The 24,141-nt window shown below is 34.7% G+C and overlaps 2 protein-coding genes across 2 annotated transcripts; both read right to left on the bottom strand.

Moving 5' to 3' along the window:
* Window positions 1–1,983: 1,983 nt before the first annotated feature.
* On the bottom strand, window positions 1,984–11,857 carry LOC101431733 (olfactory receptor 4K1-like). Its single transcript, XM_058289569.1, has 2 exons — window positions 11,758–11,857; window positions 1,984–2,948 (listed from the first exon to the last, which is right to left on the bottom strand). The coding sequence occupies exons 1-2, from the start codon at window positions 11,855–11,857 to the stop codon at window positions 1,984–1,986; spliced, it is 1,065 nt and encodes a 354-aa protein (XP_058145552.1).
* An 8,521-nt stretch (window positions 11,858–20,378) lies between these two features.
* LOC101412693 (olfactory receptor 4K1) lies at window positions 20,379–21,314 on the bottom strand. The gene has a single exon (XM_004482674.1). It carries the CDS (start codon window positions 21,312–21,314, stop codon window positions 20,379–20,381), a length of 936 nt encoding a protein of 311 aa, XP_004482731.1.
* Window positions 21,315–24,141: the final 2,827 nt, after the last annotated feature.

Raw genomic sequence — 24,141 nt, 5'->3', positions numbered from 1 at the left:
TCATTTTTAAGTTTCTTGCAATTACCAACAACTTGGAGTTTCTAGGTCTGTGATTTGCAAACTGCAGCAAATTCATTCAGTTAATGTCATTTTGCAAGGTTACCTGGTGATTCTCCAGGCAATACTTTTCTAGAACCCTTATACAGAGTAAGCTGTTTTTCATTCAAAACATGTGATTCCCTACATCCTTGATATGCTGTCATTTCTCTCTTATGTCAGATAATATCTGGCATAATTAAGTAAGGGAAAAAATTGCTGAAATACATTGGGTTGCATTGAATTTAACAGACTGAACTTTTCCATGAGATTATTAACTCAACATATGTATTTAATAATAAATATAATATCCTCCACTTGCTTCTATTACTTAATTATTTATGAACTTGTTAATTGCTAACCTGTTTGATCTGAAAGATTTTCCTTAAAAGGGTACTAAGACTTTTGCCCCTCTTCTTAAAAACCTGTCATTGCCCAGTACACTGATATCTGTGCAACTCTTTTTTTAATCAGTGTCAGTTGATTAAAGTTATCATCCATTTAAGTAAACTTACACATGGGTACCTAAATGTGAAAACAAGATCAGAGTCCTGTGGAATTCAATGAGCTACATAAAATTCTGGATGAAGAGATGGTCAACTTAGTTTTCCATAGGCTTTCTACCCCATCACTCCAAATGCTGCATTTGTATGAAAATATAGTTTAAATTAACTGAAAAAAATCCGTGCTTTTTGTATTGTATCACCCTTATGGCATTGACTGTGTGTACTTATATGTTAAACTTTTGGAACATTAACAAATTTAGTTTTTAAAAAAAACAAAAAACCAAAGAACAATATTTTTCTGAGGAGCTTATAATCTATTCTAAGATGTAAAAACAAAACACATAATCACATCTTCATTTCAAAAGTATATATTTGAATGGAAAGTAGCAAAAATGCAATAAACTCCTCTGGCATGAATTAAATCATACAGTGTGATAGAGCCAGTTTTTGTTGCTGATAAGGAAATCAATCAAGCTTGTGCTTGCCTTCCTGCTTTTAGTCTTTCCAGGATTTGGTGGGATGTTTCTGCAGTTTCACTTAAAATTTGAGAAAAAAAAAAGGAGAATGGAATATTCTTTCTGATTATTAATGTGTGTACTTCTTTTGTGACTACTTTAACATTTGTGCTCCCAAATAAAATTAACCGAACAAAATCACTGACTATTCAAATATACTGCAGTGATGTTCTATTGATGGTAGGTTTATTAAAAAGTATAAAAAAAATGTGCATATAAGCACTGACATTTTCCCTGTAGGGTGTAAGGGTACTGTTGTAATTTTACAAGGATTTAGTTAAATTTTCTGTTGTGTTGTTCTTTGTTTCAAAGTTACAGTATTCTATGTTTTTTAAATTTAGCACAATTGATAAATGTAATAAAGGTGTGATTTTATAAGCATTAATGCCTTATATGTAAATGTGAAATGTTTGCAGTTATTTATAGGACCCAAGTTAGTGCTGGAATAATTATGAGTTTATGAGCTATAAGTGGTGAAGGCAGAGGAGCATTCATTTTTAGAGACGTCACACAGCCCGTCATTAAAATGCAGATTCTGATTTTAACTCTAATAGAGTTAAATTTTTCTTTATGCTACTCCATTTGAGTCAGATGAGTTAACAAGTCTGCATTAATGTGAAGCTCACTTAAAAATGCTACAAGAGATATTTTTATAATAAGGCATGTATTAGGAGAAAAGGTAACAGGAGTTTAAATATATGTAGTTGCTGTGTTTCAGGGAAGATAATGTCTGCCAAAGACTATAGGAACTGATATGATATGAGATTTCACACTGTATTTTCCAAGTTTAGGTCACCATTTTAGGTCACCAAGTTCAGGTCTTCTAATAATGAAGACTAATAGTGACAGAAACACAAGGTTAACAATCATACATGGCCTCTACAGAGACCTAGAAGTAAAGATTTGTGTTCCTTCCTCACAGTTGTCTAAAAGACTTGCTTGGAACCCACGTGCCGATTCCTTAGCTTGCTCATGGCTTCCTTTACATCTTTATTCCTCAGTGTGTAAATGATGGGATTAAGGAGAGGAGTGAAGACAGTAAAAAACACAGAGATAAATTTATCTATTGGGAAGCTTTCAAAGGGCCAAATATATATGAAAATCAATGGACCAAAGAATAGAACTACAACGGTGATGTGGGCAGACAGGGTAGAGAGTGCCTTGGATGTCCCACCAGAGGCTTGGTGATGGACAGTAGCAAGGATGATAGTATAAGAAATTAACAAAAGAAGAAAGCAGATAAGTGAGAGTAGGCCACTGTTAGTGAGCACCAGGATCTCCAAAACATAGGTGTCTAAACAGGCCAGCTTGATCACAAGGGGAAGGTCACAAAAGAAATTGTCTACCTTGTTGGGTCCACAAAAAGGCAGATCAACTGTGAATGCCAGATGGCTGGCTGAGTGTAGAATGCCAATGGCCCAGGACACACCCACTAGAACAGTGCACACCCTTTGACTCATGATGGTCATATAGTGCAGGGGTTTGCATATAGCAATGTATCTGTCATAGGCCATGACAACAAGAAGCACCATTTCAGTACCACCAAAGACATGCAAGAAAAAGATTTGTGACATGCACCCCTGGAAAGTGATAGTCTTGTGTTTGTTGAGGAAATCTGCAATCATCTTGGGAGTTGCAAATGTAGCCTGGCACATATCAATGAAGGAGAGATTACTAAGGAGAAAGTACATTGGGGAATGCAAGTGAGAGTCCGTAATTACTGTGAGGATGATAAGGATGTTTCCCAACACAGCAGCTCCATACGACACAGAGAAAACAAAGAAAAGGAACAATTGGAGTTCCCAAGAGCTAGACAAGCCCAACAAAATGAATTCAGTAACCACTGACTTATTTCTCCATCCATTAACTGAATCTGGACTGCTGAAGTTATCTACAGGGAAGAAAAATAATTGAAATGGATAAGGATAAGCCCTTCATCTTTCATGCAAATGAAATAGATGTTCCAATTCCTAAAACTAGAAAGATAATATGGTGAAACTGTAAGTCAGTGATTATTCTCACTATTGTTAGGAAATAGATATTTCCCTGTGATTATTTGGATAATTATATAAGTTATTCTTTTATTATTTTTTTAAAAATTGCTTCCTTTCCTTTACTACCCATTTGAATCATATTACATATGTTATGGTTACTCAAACCAGAAAGCTGAGTATCATTCTAGATTCTTGTCTTTCACAGCCACACACAGTCACCAAACCCTGTGGATTCCATCCCATTTTTCTCCCATTGTTACTCCCTTCCTTTTTCCTCCTTTGCTATCATCAACTTTCCCACAGGATTGATGCAATAAGTTAAAAGTGGGTCCTTCTAGCCTGATATGTCCCCGGATTTTTCTTTAAACAAACACACAAACACTTGTACTTTCCCCACATGAATTTGCCTTTACTTATGGATTTATGTATTGGCAAGTTGGATTGCTGATAGATAGATAGATGATAAATGATAGATAGATAAATAGATAGATAGAAAGAAAACATTTATTTATTTAGCAAATAAATCAATATAGAAAGACGGAAGAAGTTGAGAGAAAGCAATATTTGCCATCATTCTCTAAAAATTGTAATGTAGAAGAAATGTGCAAATTCTATATAGTATTTTGAAAGTCACACATTCTATACTTACACATTCAGATCTTAAATAACAGGAGATGGTTCTAGCCACTTACAAAATCTTGGAGGGAGAGGAAATTTAGGCCAACTGTAAAGACATGGAAATCAGCAGTTATTTTGATAAAGGATAAGATAAAGGAGTATGGTGTGGCCATGTATTTCAGATATCTGCAGTGATAAGAAGAGAGAAATTAATTTGAAACAAGTTAACCTAGCATGAGTAAGATTGCATTCATTTTTCTATATTAAAGCAAATTTAGATTTTATAGCAGTGAGTTAGATGGATTAGCAGTAAAAGATATAGCTTCGAAGAATCTTGGGAGAAGCACACATTCTTTTTAATAAAAAACGGTTCCTTTAGTTTCACAGTTGCACTTTATATCTTTCTCAGTATGATTTTCCTTTTACAGCAGTTTCTTATACTGTTTGCTCTGTCCAGCTACCAGCTCTTCAACAATGAGACTGCATGAAATTTTAATTAGCAAAATATATTTTCTCATTAAATTTATACTTGAACTACTTATCTTTGCTGATGCTTTTATTAACCTCTTTATTCTCCAATAGAGTTAGTGTCATAATAGCAAAAACGTTTCCAAAGCCTATTAACAGTGGAATGAATGTAAGTCATTCATTCCACAAATAAGTATTGAACACCTACTCTATGCCCAGAAATATTATAAACTAGAGACAAAGCAATAAAAAAAAAAAAAAAAAAAGAGGAAAACTTCCCCACCCTCATGTAACTTAAAACCTTAAGGGGCAAGGAGCTGGCAGACACACTTAAAAAATAAGTAAGCAGAATATATATTATGTTAGTTCATGGTAAGTACAATGGAGGAAAAAAAGCAGAGCAAAAGGGTACAGATTGTACCTGCATGGACAGAAAGCCTCACTAAGCAGATATATTTCAGCAAAAACTGAGGAAAATGAAGAGCAAGGCATGAGGAAATCCACTGGAAACAGAGGGATCAACCAAGTGCAATAGCCTCGTTTCTTATTTATGTGAAATAAATATTCTTTTGGGAAACATCTGTGAAATTTTTAGGGTTATCAGAGATGAAAGGAGCAAAAATTTAGCTTTTTATTTTAGCACAGAATCATCAGATGCATAATTGGTTTTTTTAAACATTAGTCTGCCTCATGGACTTAAATATGTTTCTAATGTTAAGAAACTATAAATTCAATCTTAAAATAATGACTCATAAAGAATTGACTATATAAAACCACTTTGAAAATTCTGTATTTCCATAAAATCATGGTTTAACTTTGATAATTTAAAATAAAGTTGAATAATATAAAATATCATTAATATAATATTTATATTATATAAATATTTAAATTTATAAAATATAAATATAAAATAAAGTTCGGTAATTTAAAATAAAGTGATTTCCAGGAAGAACCCTTAGAAATGAAGTTCAGGACCAGATCTCCCAAGAGGAAAGGAACCCCTGTGTGTCTGGAGTGACATTCAATAACAATTAGTTGAGGTATATTATTTATTCATGGCATAACTTTTAAATATCGAGGCCATTAAAAAAATGGTCATTACTTTTTATGGTAAGACCTCATAGAATCTTATGCTTTTTAAAATGCTTACTCTACTGTAGTTATGTGTATACAAGCCCTAACAAGAGTTTGAAAAGTAATAAATGCATTAAACCAAAAAATTTCTGATCTGCAACTACTCTACTTTATCTACAGTTATTTTTCATTGAATTGACTTTTGTTAAGCTCTACACGTACAAACAGAATTTCTTTAAAACCATTCAAAATATGTTTCCTTTATTAAGGACAAACCATCATCCTTATTCCAAGATGTGTGATTCACCAGTCTTCACGGAAAGGGAAAGACTGAAAACTTTCACAGGATGCTACAATTTGAGATCAGAAGAAGTGGGTTTAATTCCTGTCTTCATTACTTACTTTTTATGATATTGTTCATTCCTTCATTCCTTCATTCCTTCACCCTTTTCAGCATCTGCTATAACTACGTGCCAAGCACTTTGTAGGCCTGGGAATAAAATGAAGACCAAAACTGTTGGTGCTCATATCCTTGTGCAATTCATCACGACTCTCTGATCTTTTAATTGCTTTTCTGTGACAACATATATTTGGAAGAGCTGCATAAAAAATAAAGTGCTATATAAATTTTTATTGCATTAGCATACTATTGTAATCGAAGTTCACATAGTAAAGTTTTACTACGACACAGGTAAAGCCAATCTAAATGGAAATATATATGCCTTTGAGTTGATTCACAATCCATGAGACCTTAAAAGACCAAAAATAAGATTAAAATGAAATAATATTAAATGAAATCAGCTTTTATATAATAAACTCACAACTTATTGAAATTATGAGATGGAAATCTGACAAAAATTAGAGAGACGGAAGAAAAGGCAGGCAGGATTGCTTACAATTCTCACTGTGCTCACTGGTAGCTACTTCCAGTTTTAAGAGTTCTTTAATCTGTGAAAGGAGGCAAGTGGGGTAAACCCAAGCTAGAATTATGTTCTCAGTAGTTATCATTCTGAGAGAAAGGAAAGTCTTCTCTGATGTTTTATGATGAAATCTCAGATTTCAAATAGAGGTAAATGGTTAGTGTCCTGAGGTGGACACCAGGGAGTCCTAGGAATAGTCTTTTTTGGTCACTATTTCAGAAAGTAGCTTCACATCTCTACCTAAGCTAAAGATAATACTGAATATGAAAGCAGCCCTTCAATTAAAAGGTAAGGTGTCATTCAGATGTGGTACTTTCTGGACTTGAAACTTATTTGTTTCAGGCAGGAGTTTCAAATAAAAGCACTGTAGAAAGCATTTCAGACAAGCAAAAAGAGGAAAATGAAGTTTACAAAGCAAGAGGATAAATTGTAGCAGCTTTTCTTTTGGGTCAAACTTTAGGTTGCTCAGATTAACAAAAATAATAATTTAAAGGTTTTCTTTTGGGGGATGAAGATGTGAAATATGAAAAGTATCAATAAGAGATATGCAAGAGAAAGAAGATAGTTTGGCAATGAAGATAAGCAAATTTATCTGAGGAAACTTGCTTCTGGTGTCTGCATAATTAATCAGACTGGGTAAAGACTTTTGGATATGAAGGACTTGATTTAGTCGCCTTGTGTTCATATTCCTGATTAATCATTGCAATAATATATATGTCACAAGAATGTAAAAGAATAAAAACCAGGAAAAGCTAAGGAAAAAAATCAACTTACAGCATTCTGTATTTGTAAAATGCTTGGAGGAAAAGGCTTCTGCTACTCATAATTATAATAGCCACTGTTTCTTGGTCAACTTGATGCAAAAACCGTGCTAAACACTTCAATTATTATCTCATTTATATTTACAAAAATATTACAAAGGAGGTATTATTATTATCTTAATTTTACAGTAAAAGAAGTTGTCTTAGTTGTAAAGTCACTGTCATAAGGCCATTGCTAATAAATCGAAATCTGCATAAACACATACTCCATTCTCCTCCATTCAATTTAGAAGGACTTAATCACTGAGAACCTGTCTCTTAGCTGAGAAAGTCTACCTATTTATTAAAATGACAATTTTATGTCCCATGATATTCTCTAGCATCACCTCAGCTCTCTCTGGACTAAATATTAACATGTTCTCCTTGATCTGGGTCCTTTAACAGTCACTTGTGTTGACAGTGATAATGTCCAGACATCACTTTACATTTTGTTGCAGATTTTAGAACTTCACACACAAGCTCCAAGTTCTCATGTTTAAGAACACAGGACATTTTAGCTCTGGTAATAATTTTAATCCAGAATCCCTTTAACATTCTGAAGGTAACATCTATTTTAAATATTTTACTTGATGTGATTAAATTCCACATACCAGTTCTGCGAAATCCCAGGAGAGAGCAACACCTTGGAAGATAGAATCCCCCAAAACCAGATTTATTTTTAAACTGAGTCTTAGTGCCCACAAAACAAATATTTAAATAACATTTCACACCCTCAAAATCTTAGCTAACCAATCCCATGAATTGCAATAACCAAAAAAGAACTTCCTTTATGAAGTGATGTCATCTTGCTGTGGGAGTTATTAATGCAATTTTGATTGCTGTTCCCAAAAATATCATGATGAGAACTTTTAAATTCTCAATTGCAAGTAAGGGCATATATCACAATGGGAAATATAGTGACTCAGAAGCTTTTAACATCTATATTTACTCTCATTTATAATCTGTCTCTCTCCATTTTCCTTGTTTCCACTTGTCTAAAATTGACTGTGCCAGTAATCCTAGCCTGAAGAAAATCAGATTAGAAGAAATATAAACCTAGCGGTGTACCTAACAAAATTAGAACACTTCCTTTACTTCTTCCTTTTCATAGTGATATTTATGATAAAGAAGTGTTCGAAATTCCACACTAGAGAATATTCTACAAAAATAATCCCACATTTTAATTGTCCCTCCTTAAGACTTAATCATACTACAAAATCAGAAAGAAAGCTTAGGTGGGCATAAGTGGGTAAAGTTGCTCAGACATACACATACCATGCTTTTGACTATTGTGGAAAGATAGCCCATAAGACAATAGAAGGGCTGAGAAGCTTAGGTGGGCATAAGTGGGTAAAGTTGCTCAGACATACACATACCATGCTTTTGACTATTGTGGAAAGATAGCCCATAAGACAATAGAAGGGCTGAGAAAGTCTATAAAGAAAAGAGGATAACAGAGAATATGGTTATGTTGACATACAGAGCGATTTAGAGAACCTGATACAAAGACCTGAGGCTTCTCTGAGCTCCTGACTAATAGACCAAATTTCTTCTTCATATCTTCTCTTTAATGTTTCACTGACATTTTAATTCTCCTTTTTCTTTTTTTTTTTTTTTTTTTTTTATTTATTTTATTTAATTTCCCCCCCTCCCCTGGTTGTCTGTTCTTGGTGTCTGTTTGCTGCGTCTTGTTTCTTTGTCCGCTTCTGTTGTCATCAGCGGCACCCGCTTCTGTTGTCGTCAGCGGCACGGGAAGTGTGGGCGGCGCCATTCCTGGGCAGGCTGCTCTTTCTTTTCACGCTGGGCGGCTCTCCTCACGGGCGCACTCCTTGCGCGTGGGGCTCCCCTACGCGGGGGCACCCTTGCGTGGCACGGCACTCCTTGCGCGCATCAGCACTGCGCATGGCCAGCTCCACACGGGTCAAGGAGGCCCGGGGTTTGAACCGCGGACCTCCCATATGGTAGACGGACGCCCTAACCACTGGGCCAAAGTCCGTTTCCCTAATTCTCCTTTTTCTAAACCCGTTCCTCCTTAGTCTGTCCCTTCCCAGGTAAAGGCATTTCACTTACCCACTGCTTTTAGCCAGAAACTTAGTTCTTTTCTTTCTCTTACCTCTCACCTCACATCCAATCCATCAATAAGTCCTGCTGTGCCTACCTCCAAAATGCAACCTGATTTATAAAAATCTTCTTATTTCTGCTGTATTCACCCTGTCCAAACCTTCCTTATCTTTTTCCTTAAATGTGCCAAAGTCCTTTTAATAGTCTCCCTGCTCTATTATACTATTGCTTTTTCCCAAATAATTCCTCCAAGAGTGATCAGAGGAACCTTAGCGAAAGTCAGAACATGTCACTCATTTTTCAAATGGCAAATATCTTCCCATTGCTCTTGGAGTAAAATTCAGTCACCTTTCCAAGTCCTTAACAATTACAATTGTACATCTTACCCTGCAATTTCATCTCTTGTTACTCTTGCTCACCCACTAAAATCCTGCTTTCATTTCCTGGAAAATACCATGTTCATCCACTTCAAGTGTTTTCTCTTTTTTTCCCCTCTATCTGAATAATTCTTCTTCTAGTACTTCTCAAGGCTATACTCTTCTTATCTCTCAGAATTAGTTAAAATGTCATTTGACAGAGAGGCTTTTCCTGAGCACATTTCCCTCTCCTTATGTTCCTATTATTAATTTGTGATATCAAGACATTATTTTTTCCCTTCATAACACTCATCACCATTTTCATTTGTTTAAGTATCTGTTTGTTTACATGTGTTTGTTTGTTCTCTTCCTCTCCCCTCTCCACCTCAAGACAATAAGCTCCAAGTGGGCAAAACCAGAGTCTCTCTGGATCCCCATTGTATCCCTGGTTCTATGTAAAGAAACCACTAAGTGGTAGGTGCTCCAGTAATATTTTTGACTCAGTAAATATATGAATAAGTGACTGTGAGGGGATTACTTTTTTATTTTTCAAAATAGCTTGTCTTTTTGAAAATTTCATATAAATGGTATCAGATGGTATGTGATCTTTAGATACTGGCTTCTTTTGCTTAGCATGCCTTTGAGATTCATCCAAGTTGTTGCAGGAATCAAGAGTTGATTCCTTGTTTTTCTGAGTAGTATTCTACTCTGACTATGGGCTTGATGAGGTTTATTTTTGCCCGAAAAGACAATATTGCATGTGATGCAAGCAGAGACTTGAAGAGTGCTTCTGCGCTGGGACTGCCATCTATTGTTGCTGTTAAAATCCTGAGACCACAATATGAATGAGTCCAAAGTCACCCACTAGAGGATGAAAGGCAGTGGTATGCTGCTAAATATTTACAAACCAGCTCTAGGAGTTGGGGAGACCCTAATTTATAGTGGTTGACAATGCCTATGGTATTAATATTCCCACTTTGAAGCCACCAATGGTTTAAAAACAGCTCATAAAATCCTTGATAATTTAACGATGAGTTTTCATGAGTTGGCACAAGCCAGCTCCATCATGTCACTGATGCAAGGCCTGATGATGTGGAGAGAACCAGGCAACTTGGCTGACAGTCAGCTCTGGGAGCAGCCAGCCAACCACCAGAGCCGTTGAGTGAGATCATTCTAGATCACCCAGCTTCCAGATGCATGAAACAGCCCACCAGAAATCAGTCATGATTGCCCAGACCAGAGAAATGACCCACCTCATTTGTAATGTAAAATGGTCATCATTTTAAACTAGTAAGTTTTAGGTAGCTTACTATGTAACAACACTTAATTAATATTATTTCTTTCCAGATCGCCATAAAGATGTATTGAATAATATAAACAAATAAATGATAAGTGGTTTCTTAAAGACTGAATTTACAAGACAGTAAAATGAACAATCAAAAAAACTTTCTTGTCACTCAAATGACTGACCATGTTTTTTTATTCTTCTAGTACTCTGTTAGTTTGATGTGGAAGATGAATTATTTATTAAAAACAATGGAAAATCTGGGTTGCAGCCACAGATATATGAATGAGCAGTGAAACTAGCTCCCAGCCTAGTTAATTTTACTTTGTTTCCTTTCTCTATATTTTATACTGTCTTTTTGGAAGAACATCAATAGAAGAATTTCATACATCATCCATATAGTAAATTATATTTTAACTTTAGTAGTCAGAACTGAGCCCAAAACTGAAAACTAAAATCAAATATTTGAAAGAAAGATTTAGAGACTCCTGCTCTTTTTTTAAAGTGAGATAAAATTTAAATCAGCACTATACCTAGAACCTGGTGGAATAGGAACTAATTTTTATTATGGATCCTTTTTTGTGCAAGATAATTAAAGTAGAAAAAATTAGACCTCACAGAATTAGATTCCTTTTTGTACAGATGGGCAATGAAAGGTTTAAACATTATGAACCTATATGTAATGGAAGTGGGGAGAAAATGTAGAAAATGGCTTTATTTGTCATCCTCTCCCTCTAGAGCAGGACATGTGGATTTTCTTTACTTAAGTTCTTGTAATATGTTTTTTGTACTAGACTAACTTTGCCTATATTATCTAAACCAATCTCATTACCTTTAATTTGGATTCCTTCCACTTTCTCCATTTTAAGAAACTTGAGTTTTTACTTTTTCCCCTACTATAAATTCTTCCTCATTTATACCCAAACTTCTTGAGATAATTACATCACTTTCTTCACCTCTTCACTCACCTATTCACATCTTTGCTCTTTTGTTTTTCTCCTTTTGCTCTATTTCCCACCCTTTTATTTGTGTGTATATTCCTGAACAATTGTATATATACTAAAGTCTAATGTAAGAAAATGCAGATTTTTTAGCCATTATTTCTTTGAATATGTTTTCTGCACCATTCTCTCCTTCTTCTTCTTCTGGTATTTCTGTCACACCTATGTTGGAGGGCTTATTAGTGTCCCTCATTTCTCTGTGGATCTGCTTATTTTTCCGCATTCTTTGTTCTCTGTTCTTAGGACAGCATCATCTCTGGAGATCTGTCTTTGAGTTATTAATTATTTCTTCTACCAGTTCAAATCTATGTAGAGCTCCTCTGGTGAGCTTTTCATTTCATTATTTGTAATTTTCAACTCCAGAATTTTAATTTGGTACTTTTAAAAATAATTTCTCTCTATTGATAGTCTTTATTTGATGTGACATTATCATACTTTTCCTTACTTCTTTAATCATGGTTTCTTTAGGTCTTTGAACTTATTTATTTTTGCTACTTTGAAAGCTTTGTCAATAAATCTGATACTCAGCAGCAACACAAGCAGTTTCTGTATGGGTCATACTTTTCTGTTTCTTTGCATGTCTCACAATTTTTTTGTTGGAAATAGATATTTTAGATAATACATTGCAACAAATCTGAGTACTACTCCCCCTTCTCTGGGGCTTGTTATTACTATTTGCTTATTTGCTTAGTGAGTGGTTAGATTATTTTAGCTGAGTCTGTTATGTTCCCCGGCATGGTAGTGGCTTTGGCAAGGCTTCTTTTCGTTGGCTCTTATCCAGCCCTCTATCCCACCCAGTTGTTAAATTTCACTGCCAGAAGATTGCTCTATTGTTTCCAATAATGCCCTGGGGCATAAATTGCTCCAGGGACTGAACCACCATTTTTCGGGTCCTGGAGATCTGTATTTGACATTTGTTCTGATCCCCTGGCAGCAACACCCAGCTGTTTCCCTACCAGGTTCTTTTGGGCAAACCATCCTGACTATAATTTATTCTCTATGGCCAATGGCTCCATTAATCTTCTCCTGATAGCCTTTTACCACAACCTCCACTGATTTTAAGAGTTCTCTTAAACTTGGACTTCTCAAACTCTATTACAAATTAAGTCAATAGAGATTAGGAACTCTGCATTGTGGTCTGCTTCTCCCTCCAGACATAATCTCCAATCCAGGTTCTGGGGCTGTGGGAGAGGAAAATGATGTACTTTTCTCTGAGTCATGCCCCTGTTCTAGGAGATGAATCCTGGGGGTGGCGGGGGTGGGGAGGAGCGCGAGATGCAAAGTGGGATGTGTGGAATAGCCTCAGTTGAGGTCTTCTTGGCTTGGAACTACCTCCTTCAGAGCTAGGACAGTGACGATCAGGGTCTTAGTTTTCTCAGGTGCACTGCACCTAAAGTAGAACCTCCAGTCCAAAAGCTAGGTAGAAGAAACAAATCAACTACTTAGCTGCATTAGCCCAGAATTTAGCCTCAGTAACAGGTGGCTGGGACAGGATGTTAAATACTGACATCCTGCTGTTCCCTGGCATATAGCCCTGTCGTTGTGAGCTGTGAGAGAATTCATTCTTCAACATTTTCTGCTCTGAGCATCTGTGAGCCGACACCCAGGAGCCACATTACCCAGCCTTCTTTGCACTCTGGTTTGTATTAGGGTTGGAGAGTGAAAGATACTGACAGGAGATTGGAGTGAAAGAGGAGAAAGAGGTCTGCATATCTCTTCCACTTCTCTCTTCCTCTTCACTAAGATTCTGGAAGTAATTTCATCCTTGACTATTTAAGATCTTGTAGTACCCTTCATGACACCAGCTTTCACCTCCATTCTCTCCTCTTGCTCTTCAGGCTGAAGATGATAAAGATTCCTGCTGCTATTGGTCTCTGGGTGCCACACTTAACCTTGCCAAGACTTTTGTAAATAGTTTCTCCTTTAAATTTTATTCAAAATCTCTGCTTAGGTTGCTGTTTTCTTATGGGACCCTAATACACTTAACCCTTTGTAATCTTATTTTTAGGCCTCATCATTCAATTAAAACTACACCAATTTATCCTGCTGCTTTAGCAGTCTGCTAAAATCTTGCAAAAAATATTCCAAGCTATTTTCATAATTACAGCCTTTTGGTCTTAGGAAAAATTATGTCGTTATCTTGTGAGAGGAAGGCGATAAAGTTAGTTCTGATTTTAAATAGCAGGTCTTTTGCTCTATTATATATCCAGTTTTCTACTGAGCATCTCCACTTCGTTTCTCATACACACTTCAAAATCCATTATGTGCAAAACGAAACTCATCTTCCCCATATTTGGCACATACTGAATACTCAAAAAGTTAATGAATGATTCCCCACTGAGTCAAATATCATCTTGCTAGTTCCCCAAGCAAGAAACCTGAAAATCAACCTTGATTTTCCATCACTTTCAAATACATTCAATCAACAGGGCTTAACTATATGGACTTTACTTCCAAATCTGTTGAGTTCTTTCTATCCCTTATATCATCATCTTCTTCTGACCCAACATCGTCTACCCTAGATTCATGCAATAATAGATTAATAAGCAGTCTCTTTTCTTAAGTCTTTCATATTTCTAATGCATTCCTGTAGCCACTCAGACTGGCTTTTCTTAATGTAAAAACTTATAAATCCTCAGCTGTCTTAAACTCTTCAAGGTGTTTCCTTTGCCTTTCAAATGAAGTCTAAGAGGTCCTTCTGAAATTGGTTTCTCTCCCCAGACTTTTTTTTTTCAATCTCCCTGTGTATAAGTTTGGAAAACTCAAGCTATTGTAACAAAATCTCATGAATTTCCTGGTGCTTAAACAGAATTATATTTCTGTCCATGTAACTATGCTTGGTCATCTATGCAGTGATTCAGTAACCTAGACTCTTTCCATGTTTTTGATCTTTCATCTGCATCACATGGGGAAATAAGGGGTTAAGGCATACTATGGACAGCAGAAAAATGTAGTATCTGACTGGGCAGCCATTTTCCAGCAAAAACTCTTAACTATGGAAGAAGAAACATAAAACTTGATGAATATTTAGGCATCTCTGACTCTCCTGCTCCCAAAAATATAAACTTGGATCATACTGAGCTTTAGCCATTTGCCTGCCAATATTTAACTGTTCCTCAAAGCCATTCTTATTCCATAGTTATTATTTGATTAAATATCTTTGTGCTCCACTAAGTCTGAGATTTTGTCTACTTGCTGAGCTTTAGCCATTTGCCTGCCAATATTTAACTGTTCCTCAAAGCCATTCTTATTCCATAGTTATTATTTGATTAAATATCTTTGTGTTCCACTAAGTCTGAGATTTTGTCTACTTGCTCATCAATTCATTACTGATAGACAGTCTGGGACATAATAGTGGCTTCATAAATATTTTTAAATAAATAAGTGCCTCAAGTAAGCCTGAATTATTTATTGAAATATAATATACACAAAGAAAAATTTACAATGTATAAAAGCATAGCTTGATGAATTGATGAATGAATCACCACAATATGCAGACATGTGACTCACAATTCAAACAAAATATTACCAGACCCACAGAAGATACCCCCATATCACCTTTCTACCAGTAAATGACTTGACTCAAGGGTGACCAGTATCCTGATTTCTACCACAACAGATTAATTTTGCCTATATTTGAAATTTCCATAAATGGAATAGCACAATACATACTATTTTTGTCTGGCTTTTCCTTCAACATTCATACATGTGATTGTGTACTGTTATAAATCTTGCATTCTTATTGCTGTATACAAGTCTATTACAAATATACTATAATTTATTTGTTTTTGTTGGTGGACATATGGCTTATTTACAGTTTGGGATTAGAGGACTGCTATGTACATTTTTGTACTTGTCTTTTATTTATTGTTTTTTTTATTTTGGGGGTTTTTGCGTGCATATATTTTAATTAAAATGTAAATGTATATATTTTGGGCAAATAAGTAGGAAATAATTGGTGTGTGATACAGTATAATATATTCAACTTAGAAGATACTTCCAATCAGTTTTGCAAAATGACTGTACAAATTTATGTCTTTGTAGCAGGGTCAGAGAGTTCCTGTTGCTCCACTTCCTTATCAGTACACAGGATGATATAACTTTTTCAGTTAGCCATTCTGGTGTGTCTAAAGAGATGTAACATTGTAATTTCAATTTTCAAATCCCTGATCATGAATGAAGTTAAGCAAATTTCCATGTGCTTTTTGACCACTTCATTTGTAAAGTGCCAGATCAAGTTTTTTTCCTATTTTTCGATTAGTCTTCCTGTTTTTTATGGATTTGTAGGCATTTTGTTAATATTCTGTGTTCATGTTCTTTGTTTCATATGTGTATAGCAAATATATTCTCCCTCATTATGACTTGCATTTTTACTCTCTTAATGGTATCTTTTGATAATGGCATACTTTAATGAAGTCTAATATGTTTTCTTCTGTCTTATATAAAAAAATCTTTGCCTATCTAAAAGTCATAAAGGCAGTCTATGTTGTCTTCTATAAACTTCATATTTTCTAATTTTTATGAAATATACAGATTACCTAGAATTAATTTTTATGAATTGTTTGAGGTCAGAGTCCAAGTTTTTTCTTTTTTTTTTAAATGTAGCTATACATTGACCAAGCACCATCTTTCCACCCTAATCGTCAGCATCACATTTTTCATAAATCAGATGACTGTATATATATACTTTTTTAAACTTATAGATTCAATGCCATCCCAATCAAAATCCTGATTATATTTTTGAGGTAACTGGCAGGCTGATTCTAAAACTTCTATAGAAATGCGAAGAAACAAGACAAGCAGAGTTTCCTCTTGAAGAAACGGATACATTAGCATTTATGAAGAGTTCTAATGGAAAAACTACTTCAAGGCTAATATTAAGACAGTATATTTTCTTCAAATATGATGAAATTTTAAGTCCAGAGATCTAAGAAGCTCAGTGAATCACATCAGAAGAAACTCGAAGAGATCCACATTATAAACAAATTGCTTAAAACAATGAAAAACCAGAATCCAAAGGGGAGAGGAAAACACATTAAGTTCAGAGTCTAATGTGATCTTAACCCCATCCTGTATGTATTTCATCTCAGTCATTGCTACTTTCGTCTATAGAAATTTAATATGCTTTTTTTTAATCTCTTCTATTTCTTTCTAATCATGGTCATTTTCCTCTACCATCTCAGCTATATGCAGTATATTTTGAATAGCTGTTTTAAGAATATTGCCTGAAAATTTTATCATCTATTCCTTTTCTCAGTCTTTTGTTATTGGTTGTCTTTTCTCCCCATTACTGGCCATATGTTCCTACACAGCATTGTATTTTATGGATGTATACCTATATTTCACAAGTCTACACTGACAGACATTTATGGTTTTTAATTGATATTTTTCAATATTTCATTCTTAAAAATAATGTTTGCAATAAATAATACATAAATATTTTCATCTATACATAGTTATATCTGTAAGATAAAACACTAGAAGTGAAATAATCAACTCAAAAATTTTAAATTTTAATTGATATTGAAAGTTGCCCTCCATATATTGTTTCAATTTATAAATTTAGCAACAATGTTTGAAAGTTCCTATTTTCTCAAAGTCTTATCTACATAGCATACTATCAGACTTTTGGAATTTTGCCAAAAGATGAACTTCTGCTGTCATTTTATCACTCAGCTTTAGCATTTATTTATATATTCAAGAACCACTTCCATTACAATAATAATAAACTGCATATTCATGTTCTTTGAAAATTTTTTGTGTGGCTTGTTGAGTTTTTGCTTTTGGTTTATAAGAGCTCTTTATATGCAAATACATTTGTCCTTTGTCTATGAGTTCTATTTTTTTTTTCACCTAGTTTTGCTTTTGACTTTATTTGTGATGGATATTTTTAAAATCTCTGCAGGAAATTATGTAGTCAAATTTACTGTATTTAAAAATCTATGACATGAGAAGTTATAGCCTTGTCATATCACAGAAAACTCAGATACACCCAAAGGTGAAGTAAGAATTAGAAAGTGGAAGACTATCTTTGACACTACAAAGAATAGATCAAATCAAATAGCTACTGGAAACTTCAAATTTCCCTCCTCTTCCTCCTCCTTCTGTTCTTCCACCCTCCCCCTGTTCTTCCACTGCTGCTGCTGCTTCTTTTTCTTCTTTTCCTTCTCCTTCTTCTCAATCTTCATTAATGAAGATAATATCTCCCTTAGATGATTATTTTATTTGTGAAAGTGAATAGTACCCTAGTCATCATGTATTACATGCCAAATAGATTTATCTCCCTTAAAAGTTCTCATCAATCTTGTCTCTCATGTCTTCTTGAGTCCAATATACCACTAATTATTTATATCCATTCAATTTATGAAAACCAGAATCTATTATTGCTCACTCCCTGAACTTCATTCCCCCACCTCAAATGATTGTTTTGTGCCTACAAAACAATCTGTTCACAGTAATAGCAATAACACTATTTATTTAATGTTTATTCATAAAATACTTTTATTTCCATTATATCCTATTGTCTCACTTTTTTTTGTAAAGGTTATTATTAAAAATCCCATTTTACATATTAGAATGCTGAGGATCACAGCAGTCAAATGACTTGCTTTTTCAGGGTTACTATTCATGCCTTTCTATTGTCACAACCAGGGCAGAGTTAAAAGGAAATAAAAACACCACCACTATGACAGTTTCAATTTTGTGACTCCCAGAAAAGAATATGTTTTTTAACTAATACATTCCCATGGATAGGGAACCCTTTGATCACATTAAAGTCAGTTAAGGGAACTTTGATTAGATCACATGATTTAATCACCTTTTTTTTTAAGAGGTGCCAGGATTTGACCCAGGATCTCATATATGCAAAATAGGTGTTCAACCACTGAGCTACACCCACCGCCCAATCATTTTTGATTGGACTATGTCAGTGAAGTGTGACTCAGGTTTAATCTCTGCTCTCTTGCTGGGTCTTATACAAGCTGAAATCACAAAAAAGAGACACACAGAAAAGGTAGCCCTACCATTGTGACCTGGCCACATGAGAGAGACAACTCCAGATTCATCTGCAGCTGCAGAAAGACAGAGAAGCCCCAGAGGCTCAAAGAGCTGAGGCTCAGGGACAGATGCCTGATTGCTCACAGCTGTGCTCCAGGAGAAAGTAGAGAGAGACCAACATACCCACTGTCTTGCCTTACCACATGGCAGGACTCTAAGATCTGTTAGAGCTGACCTTTGGTGAGAACATTTTTTAAACATTTTTGCAGCCTCGGAACTATAAGCTTTTCCCCCAAATAAAATCCCTTTTATAAAAAACCAACCCATTTGTGGTATTTTTGCATTGGCAGCCTTGGGCAAACTGAAACCACCACCAATATCAGGAGTGATTTAATGTTTAGCGTATGTCTACAATGTTTTTTGGCACTGCATAAAAATGTATAACAGGTATTCAAAGTTAAAAGAACATTATTCATGGTTGGCATTGTACAAATGACACTGCCTAAAAATCTGAAGTTCTTAGAAACCTTAGCTTAAAAATGTAATGGTCCAACAAGACTGTGTGTTTATATATAAAATTTAGGTTTTACTCTTATGCAACATGCAGAGTTAATATCTTTACACAAAGCAATTAATTTGTTTTATTGTATAATTAAAATACTAAATCCAGAATGACGACAACTGCAGGCTATTTTGTGTCAAGAATTTCTTTTCTCATTATGAAAATATGTTAAGTCTTTCAGTACAAGGCCTTTTTCATAATACAATCTCAGGTGGAAAGGATATAGAAAAAATATGGATAGGAAATGAAACAATATTTAATACGCTAGGATTTTCAGATTAGATTACACAAATTTTATCTTTTTTCTTCTGTTTTCAAGAAATATGAAAGAATATATTGCATATTTGGTCCTTAGTTACAAATAAATTTTATTACTTTGTGCATTTCCTGTTTTTAAATACATATGGAATTATTTTTTGTTTGCATTTAAATATTCAGCACCTACCATGTTTGCAAATGATTCCAAAAGCATTTGGAATTTTCTGGGCATAATATGAAATTCATTGTAACCAGTTTATCCTATTTTAAAAACATGTTGCTGATGGCACCATATATCTAGAAAAAGTCTTGTAATGAGTAGAAATGCATACCAAATAATCCAAAAGAAAACAAAAAGTGTATGGAAATATTTATATGTTACTAATGATAGGTAAAGAAAATTACAAATAACCAAAATATTCAATACACAATAAAAAAATAATCTAATAAACATACATCAGTGAGGTGAAATCTATGTTGTAAAATAAGAATTTTCTACAATGTCAATGCATGAAATAATGCTATAAATAAGTTGAATAAAGACATCAGAAACTGAATTTGCTTGTGCATCTTGTTTGCATAGTATAAAAATCCCATGTGCTCAATTGAAGAGAATCATGATTTTAGTAACATTAATAGCATTTTATGCACATTAGAATCTATTTTCTATATAAAATATTTAAAAGTATTACCAAATAGTTTCACGACAATTTAGAATTTAGAATTATAAAGAATAAAAACATTAGTGAAAATCCTATTTAGATAATAAACCAGAGGCTGATTTTATGCAATCCCCTTGCATTTAGAACAAAATAACAATTCTTTAAGTACATAACCCAAACCATGAGTAGAGATTGTTGGCATGATGCTATGATGCATCGAAAGCTCTTTGTTCCCACTGAGGATTATGCTCCCTTGTGGTGGTTCCCTAGTTTTTCCAGGAGTTCACATGACGGTTTCTTAATTTTCTCATGGCTGATTTAACATCTTCATTCCTCAGAGAATAAATGATGGGGTTCAACAAAGGTGTACAAACAGTGTAAAACACAGAAAGGAACTTATCCACAGAAAATCTGCTAAAAGGCCATATATAGAAATAAATACAAGGTCCAAAGAAAAGAACCACCACTGTGATGTGGGCAGTTAATGTAGAAAGTGCCCTGGATGAGCCACTGGGGGACTGGTGCCGAACCATGATCAAAATGATGGTATAAGAAATAATTAAAGCCAGAAAACAGCTCAGTGAGATCAGTCCACTGTTGGTTAATGTCATAATTTCCATTTCATATGTATCCATGCAAGCCAGCTCTATCACCAGCGGGAGGTCACAAAAGAAGCTGTCTACCTCATTGGGACCACAGAAAGGCAGATCCACAGTAAAAGCCAAGTGGCTCACAGAATGAAGAATACCCACAGCCCAGGAAATAGTTACAAAAATTATACATAATCTCTGGTTCATAATTGTATTGTAGTGCAGGGGTTTACATATAGCTATAAATCTGTCATATGCCATAGCTACAAGCAACATCATCTCACTCCCAACAAAAGTGTGAAGAAGGAATATCTGAGCCATGCAACCCTTAAAGGAGATTGTCTTGTGCTCAACAAAAAAGTCTGCAAGCATCTTGGGGGTGGCAAAGTTAGACTGGCAGATATCAATGAAGGAGAGGTTACTGAGCAAGAAGTACATAGGAGAGTTCAAATGAGAGTCACAGGAAATGATAACAATAATCATGATGTTGCCCAGCACAGATGCCACATATACTATAGAGAAGATTGCAAAGAAGAAAAGCTGAAGTTCACAAGAACTAGAAAGTCCCAGCAACACAAACTCAGGCACCACTGATTTATTTGTGTGAGCCATGTATCCAATCTACAGTCACCTAAATAAAAGAAAGTCAGGGATATATCACAATGATTGGCATTTCAATATATCCCCAGTACCAAATAATTGTTGCACATTTTGAATACATAACAGATCCTTGAAAGGTAAGAGCAGTGTGTAAATTTCCTCAAGTGTTTTTTGACATTTAGCAGAATATATTGGATACCAGGGGGAAAAAACCCACAAAATTGCCACTGGTAAAGGAAACACTTTAGGCTTTAGTCTTGTATACCTACGAATATGAGATATTTAATGTCTTTATACTGACTGAAGTTTTTCACCCATTATCTTCAGTGGTTTGCTAAGACTAGGTTGTTTAGAAATGACAAAAAGAGCAAACATGTAAACTTTTACAAACGAACAAACAAAAAACTGTATCGTAACCATATAATCAAACAACCAAAAGGAAAAGATGGTTCCAATCTTTTCCGAGCTTTTGTTATGTAATTTTAATGCCGTCGTTGAAGTGCTAAATGATACTCTTTCAGGGCCTACCAACTTTGCATTTGAGTTATGATGTCTAGATTAAGACAAATTCAAAAATGTCATTTACTCAAGTATAGAAACAGATCAATGAGGCCAGAACTGACCTGATTATAAGCTTCCAGCATGGGATTCTCATCTCATTGGAAAGGTCTGGGGCAAAGCTGGCATGTGTTCTTAGGGGCCAGGGAGAGAAGGAGGTAAGCAAAAACTGGGAAGGAAGAAGATGCTCATTTCAAAGACTAAAAACAGGCCCTGAAGAGCTACTATATTGAACTTTTAAAGATAAAATCTGACACGCTAAGGGACTTCTTCTAGCATCCAATCAACTGTGTAACGTCAAATGACAATTCAGTGGGAAAATACTGAAAAGGAGGAACCTCAGAGACAACTGAGACTAGTGAACAAAGTCTTATTCTTGTTACAGAGCATGCAGGTACATCTGGGTAACAACAACACTAGTATAAATTATTATAGTCACAGCAAGAAAGCATCTAGCAGTTACTTTTATTTTGTAATAGCATTTGCTATTTAAATTAATCATACATCATGCATATTTCTATCATAACAAATATTCAAAAATATGTTTTATATAATAATACTAATAGGAGCAATAATAATTTTTATACCACTTTCTACATACCTGTCGCTCTCCTAAGAACATTATGTGTATTACCCTGTTGAATCCTCACAATCACCCTGGAAGGTAGCACTAACTATTCCCAAAGCCATTTTATAGATGTGAAAACTAAGACACAGAGACTGTAAGACAGAAAACTGCCCAAATTTATGCAACAAATAAATTATAGTAATTCCTCCCATAGTAGACTGAGAGATGTTTTTGGACAAACAATGAAGCTAAGTCAGAAAATATAAGAAGCAGAACAGAGCACTGGGACTCTGAAACTGGCAGATTAAGTTTCCATCTCATCTTCCCCACTAGATAATGAAATGATTTGAGAAATTCCTTAACTTCTCTCAACCTATTTCCTAAAATGTGACATGGTGATATTATTCATTATGTTTCATGGATACTGGAATGATTATAAGTAATGGCATATTTATAGTGCTTGAGACAGAATAGTTGTGGGGGGGCTATGGAGGATGGTGTTATGAGAGAGAGAGAGAAGAAAGCATGAAGTTTAATATCATGTCAAATAAAGGTAGTAGTGCTATACGTTTTTCAATTATATCAATCTCATTTTTGGAAAACAAGATTTTTCTGAAAATATCCAAATTCCCTACAGACTCCATCTTTCTAATACCTAATGAATGACAGGATTTGTCAGTCTTCATTTTTCAGAATATAGGAAATACCTAAAACATCCTCATCAAACTAACTTTCCAGGATTTCTTAACACAAATAGAATAGACCAGGTTCAACTTTATATTTCATTTTCTTCTTAATTATTAGGTTAGGAAAGAATTAGTAGAGATGGATAACATTTTCTTCTTAATAATTAGCTGTGTACCCTCTCTTAGAAGATAGAACTAGATTATCTCTGAAACTATTTTTAGCTCTAAAATTCTAAGTACAGAGGTAGTTATGTAATAGGAACAAGTGAATTTGAAAGTCACTCAGAATTCCTTTGACTATGCTTAGAATATCTAGTTTCCTTGTTAATGAATAACTCACTCTCTTCTTTGCTGCCAGTGTACCTTAGAGGTAAAAGTGTTTTCAAATCTCATAATACACCAGGAGAGAATGTCCCTTCCTGGTTTAAGACAAAGTTGGATATGTAGGAAATTAATCTTATATTAATATCCAACTATAAAATGTGTCAACAGACTCTTGAAACCATAAGTGTTCATAATTTGTCTTGTCCTTAATTTATCTTTGTGAACTTCTTTTTAGTAAGACTAGAAACAAAAGGTAACAAAGTATTCCTATTGATCATTAGTCTGCTTTGCACAGAAACTCCTTTCTTCATTCTCAGCAAATTTTGATAAGTCTATAAATATTTGTTTTAACTAATGGCTAAATATCCTCTGAATTAAAAGCATGAAAGGGAGAGAGAAATTTGTAACAAAAATTCCTTCTGTTCATCAGATTCTAATCCTATTCTTATCAGACCATCCCTGAAACCAGTGCAGACATTTTTTAAATAGAACAAGAAATGAAAAAAAAAAAGAACAAGAAATGTATTAAGGTCTTCCACTCAGTAGTTCCTGTGGACTTTGATGTTAAATCATACAAAATTTGAGAAATACCAGGAACCTTCTTAATCTCAGTGACTATCTTTACCATCACCTCTACCAGGAGCTCATTGCCAGGTGTTGCCGAAATGGCAGTCATGAAGTCTCTGGTAATCAAGGTGGGAAT

The sequence above is a fragment of the Dasypus novemcinctus genome, chromosome 3 (assembly GCF_030445035.2).
Source record: "Dasypus novemcinctus isolate mDasNov1 chromosome 3, mDasNov1.1.hap2, whole genome shotgun sequence".
Classification (NCBI taxonomy): Eukaryota; Metazoa; Chordata; class Mammalia; order Cingulata; family Dasypodidae; genus Dasypus; species Dasypus novemcinctus.
The sequence above is the reverse complement of the archived record's forward strand: the minus strand, read 5'-3'. Positions and strand labels throughout refer to the sequence as shown.